Below are 4,443 nucleotides of genomic sequence, written 5' to 3'. Positions count from 1 at the left end.
CTACAACTTGAATTTTGCAAGAAGGCAAAAAAAAATTTAATTCGGCTTCGTATTAAATCTGAAAATATTCTGCACTCACAATTGGCCGTAAAAATATTAATAAACCCGTATATTGCCACTGTAAAGTTTAAAAGGGCGTAATTCTGTAGACCATGATTTCCCTTGTGAGAACCCCACTTTTTACACTCCCAGCGACTATCGACACGTGGCGAGTGGTTTTCGGCAGAATTTCCACTACTGCGTGTTGGGAAAAATTTGCACACTCAACCGACTGTTAGACCAATGCACAAACTCGTCTTTTGTTAGGCTATAATCGAAAAAGAGCACTGAGGTAAACCATGATTTTACATTTGAGAACCCCAGTTTTTGCGATCACGGCGGCTGTCAGCACGTGGCGAGTAAATTTTTCTCTGGCGGTTACACGAATAAAATTTAAATTTTTCCGGCAGTATCATACAACTCTCTGCTTCATTGGAATTATTTATACACTTGATTTTAGTTAGACACGGCTCACGATTAACTTTGAACGAAATTGGTGCCACGTTTCAAAATGTCGCGCACTGAACACTATCACTCGTAAATTATTTTCCACGACCGTGCCCGACGTTGGGCGCCACTGTAACGAGGTGGATTTTCTCTCGTTATTTTCCTTTGCAACAATGATTAGCTACTAACGCCCGGCCGTATTTATTTCGAAGGCGCCAGGTCGGACGATTTATCCGCGAACGTTTTGGGGTCGCGTCTCCGGCTAGTTACGAGACTCTACTCTCCGAGGGAGTTCGATCGGGAAAATAGGAAATAATAAGCTTAGACCACTCGACTGATTATCACTTCACAAATTTTTACTTAAACAAAACCGGCTGTAATATAATAAACGCGAGGCTCTAAGGTGATATTTTCAACTAGTTACAATTTCCGTTTTCGCACACAACGCTCACACAGTTATCCGGTGCTACAAAATCTTGGCTCGTCAAAAATGCTGCCACGAGGTAGTAAAGCTCCGACTTTCGCAACGTCCGGCTTATTCCTCTCACACTCAATATATATTATAAATATTACCATTAAACGCTACCTTCCGGCTGAAGTTCTCTCTCGTACCTCTCCCTCGTTCTTATAATAATCACGACAAAATAACACACTCTTATACTTGACTCTACTCTAAATTAAAAGTGAATAGTCAAACCGTAGGGATGTTCTCTGGACTGCGACGAAAACTCAAGTGGGCGAATTCTCTGGCCAAGGCGCGACGGTACACCTCGCTAGAGTACTCACACAAGCGCAATACATAGTTATCGGTCTAGTGCCGTTACATTTGGCGATTTACATATGTTTTCTCGTGCGATCGTTGGGTTTTCACACTGTAACATACCACCTCTCATGTCATACATTACAAATAAATAATTCTTTAAGTTACATAGGTGAATATTCTTTTTACACACACTCAACGCCTCACACATCCAAGTAGCAGTATAGTATCTGCTGCCGCGGCCTGGCGCGAGGTTTTCCCCCTCCCGGCGGCGGGCTTATCTTCTGACTCGAGCGGCTTAGGTGTGAGCGTGCGTGAGCTCCAGCGTGTGCGTGTAGTCGCGCGGCTGGTGGGAGCGCTCTACAGTAAGCGGCTAACTCGGCTGTTAGTCGGCTATTCTCTCTCTCCTTCTCCCGGCTGCTATTGCACGGCTATGTGGCCGATTCCGACCTTCCTCTACCTAGAATGCATACCAGATCTATGAGAGTTAACTCATGGTGATGCAGTTCTGATAGGGTGATGTAGAAAAGAGAGAGAGAGAACTTCTTAATACTAGACGGTCACCCCGTCGCAATTCCGTATCTATTTTTATCTATGAAGATGGCAACCCAGTGTGATCCTGGCTGATCGGACATGTCGAGATTCGTTACAATAGCTGTCGGTGTGGATAATAATTTCGGAACGTGATTAGCAGCGTAAACTCCTATTGAATCGGCTTTTAATCCTCTAATAGCTGTGATTATTTGACGCGTTTTCATGTTGATGGTGCATCTACGTACTCTTCTTCTACCGCACCGTCTTTTTTCTCGTCAGCTTCTTTTTTAATTCCGTCCACAACGTCGCTGGCACGAAATCTTTCGGGATAGTCATATCTCTCTATCTACAGCCGATCGTAATCTAATATAGCTTGGTACATCACTTGGCTATTTATGTCGTACGAGTCGCTTCGATGAGGACTGGCAACGATTGAGTGTATCCACCTTCTGATTTGACAGGCTCGACGCAGTGCGCAAAAATTTTTCTTGTTCTCGAATTTCTTGATACCGTGGCTGGTGCACAGCAAGACGTTAGGGAATTGCAAAGAGAGTTCGTCAAACGAAGGCGCACTAAAATCTTCTAAATTGATGATTCTTCGAGCCACTACTTTTTCCAAAAACCTGGCTTTTGCCTGGCCACGCACGTATATACGGCGCGCGTCCTTCTCCAAGTTGCACAGATTACGACGCAGATTCTTGAAGGAGATATCTCCGTCGCGCCACTCTAAACCGTGTACATCGAGAGTGCAGTAATTATTCGTCTGTTGCATATCCGCGGGTAATTCGGTAAAACTGCACGGCGCGCGAATGATCCAATGACCAACTATACGGCTCTGGAGAGATAAAACTCCGACTTCTTTGGGAATACATTTTTTATTTATATCCCGAAAGCCTTGAATAGCGATCACGTAGTCCGTCATGATGACGATGATGCTGTTGCTGCTCGAGTACGTTAGATGCTGGCTGTTTCGAGAGGGAGACGAACTGCATACTGTCAGCGCGCTTGCCTTATGAAGCGCGAATCAAACAAATTTTTTTTTTTTTTGAGGCGCTGCGATTGAGTATGCGTGCGCATCAAGCGCTAAAATTCGATTTGGCGGCTAGAGTCGATTTCCAGAACGTTGTCGTACTCTGCGTAAACGATACAGTTGATAGCAGTGAGAAGAGCCGTCTCAAATCTCACTTCTATGCGTATCCTACCCGAGCGCACGAGATTCCAATGTGTGCCACAGTGTGCCGATAAATCAGGAGTGAGATCGAATGCTGTCAAAAAATTGCCTTTGTAATAGTTGTAGCGATTGATGCCAAAATCTTCGTTGAGAACATGCACGCCTGTGCCCGTGTAAAGTGTTTGAAAAGCATCAATGTAGAGTTTGTCGAGACCTGTGAAACGTGGCTGCAAAGGTTTGCTTGGAATTTGTACGCCGTCGACGTAGAGAAAAATATAATTTATAGAGAAGTGTTGAAAATTAAAAGGGTTTAATGCGCGGTTTCCGTTGAATGCTTTATTTTCCACAAAGCCTAAGATTATTCTCTTCGGCAGCTGACCGTGTATAACGTTGTCGATCGAATCGCCCAATATTCCCGAGTTAAGAGTAAACGACTTAACTTCGACTCTCGTTATGGGATATTTAGCCGTGGTTTTCGATAACGCTTGCGCATGAGCCAGTAAAACTCCAGGACTGATTTTTACTCTGCGAACTATGAGTGTAGCTTCTTTAATGCTGAGTTAGAATTTTCCATTGGCTGTCGCGTTCATCAGACAAAAAGCATCCTTACTCCTCACGAGACGTACGCGTATTTCTACGCCATTAATCAGCATTTTATCCTGATTAAAGAGGTCGTGATGTAGATGTCCAATCATGTCAAAGTATCATCGATTCTGTGTAAAATATTTGCGATTTTCCAGCCCTTTGTTCACGATCATAGGTGCTGTACCAGTGCTCACCGCATTGGCTGGCGAATCGAAACCGCCGCTCGTGTCGTCGTACCGCAGACTCGATGTAAGATGTGACTCATTAGCAGCCGGAGCGTAGTTGAGAAGCGTCTCGATGTACGCTTTGTAAGGATAGGCGTTATTAGGCGGCGTTTTCTGATTGAACATTGAATGCATGAAGGTCATTAAGGTCTTCGGTCGTTGCGATAGCCTCGTCAGCGGGTACGATTTTAGCATGAACATGAATCATAGTATGAGCCAGATCAAAGTAATGCTCGCTACTTGCCGGCACGACAAATTCCAATGGTGCGTCGACATCGTCGCTAAGAGACGACACAGGCTTATAATGCAGAAAGCTGCTGCTTTCAATGGACGTTTGGGTGGCTGGAAGCGTGAAAAGATACAGCTCGCTGGACATGCATTCCGTCGAGTGAGAATGTAAAAATGCCATTTTTACCCCAAACTAAATACGCCTAGGACCAAAAATATCCGTAACACTTCTCAAACTCTGCTGATACAGCTGCTGAGTACTTCTCTTTTTAGGCCACTTCTTCGTTTTTCTCGTGACTCTCTTCTTCCGTCCTGCCGTTTGCGTTTTTTGCTAGAGCCGATTGTACTCGATGTACGTGTCTTTCTCAACTGACGCCTTCGATGCATTGCACGTGATTTATAATCTGAGCCTTTCATCATTTCTGCTATCTTTTCACCGGCTTTTCTCTTCAATT

General features: G+C 44.4%; 1 protein-coding gene across 1 annotated transcript; it reads right to left on the bottom strand.

The window, feature by feature from the left end:
* Positions 1-2,863: 2,863 nt before the first annotated feature.
* LOC116416468 (uncharacterized protein F54H12.2-like) lies at positions 2,864-4,169 on the bottom strand. Its single transcript, XM_031925164.1, has 3 exons — positions 3,945-4,169; positions 3,693-3,874; positions 2,864-3,506 (listed from the first exon to the last, which is right to left on the bottom strand). Exons 1-3 carry the CDS (start codon positions 4,167-4,169, stop codon positions 2,864-2,866), a joined length of 1,050 nt encoding a protein of 349 aa, XP_031781024.1.
* Positions 4,170-4,443: the final 274 nt, after the last annotated feature.

Source organism: Nasonia vitripennis, assembly GCF_009193385.2.
Source record: "Nasonia vitripennis strain AsymCx chromosome 2 unlocalized genomic scaffold, Nvit_psr_1.1 chr2_random0006, whole genome shotgun sequence".
In the NCBI taxonomy this organism is placed as follows: domain Eukaryota; kingdom Metazoa; phylum Arthropoda; class Insecta; order Hymenoptera; family Pteromalidae; genus Nasonia; species Nasonia vitripennis.
This window is presented reverse-complemented; position numbering and strand designations above follow the sequence as displayed.

What these genes read in the sequence shown, in the direction of transcription:
- LOC116416468 (XM_031925164.1), bottom strand. Translation starts at nt 4,169, where the DNA reads ATGGCATTTTTACATTCTCACTCGACGGAATGCATGTCCAGCGAGCTG. An exon ending in TTCATGTTCATGCTAAAATC is followed by an intron (nt 3,875 to 3,944) that starts GTACCCGCTGAC and finishes ATGTTCAATCAG; the next exon opens with AAAACGCCGCCTAATAACGC. An exon ending in CCTATGATCGTGAACAAAGG is followed by an intron (nt 3,507 to 3,692) that starts GCTGGAAAATCG and finishes ATTCTAACTCAG; the next exon opens with CATTAAAGAAGCTACACTCA.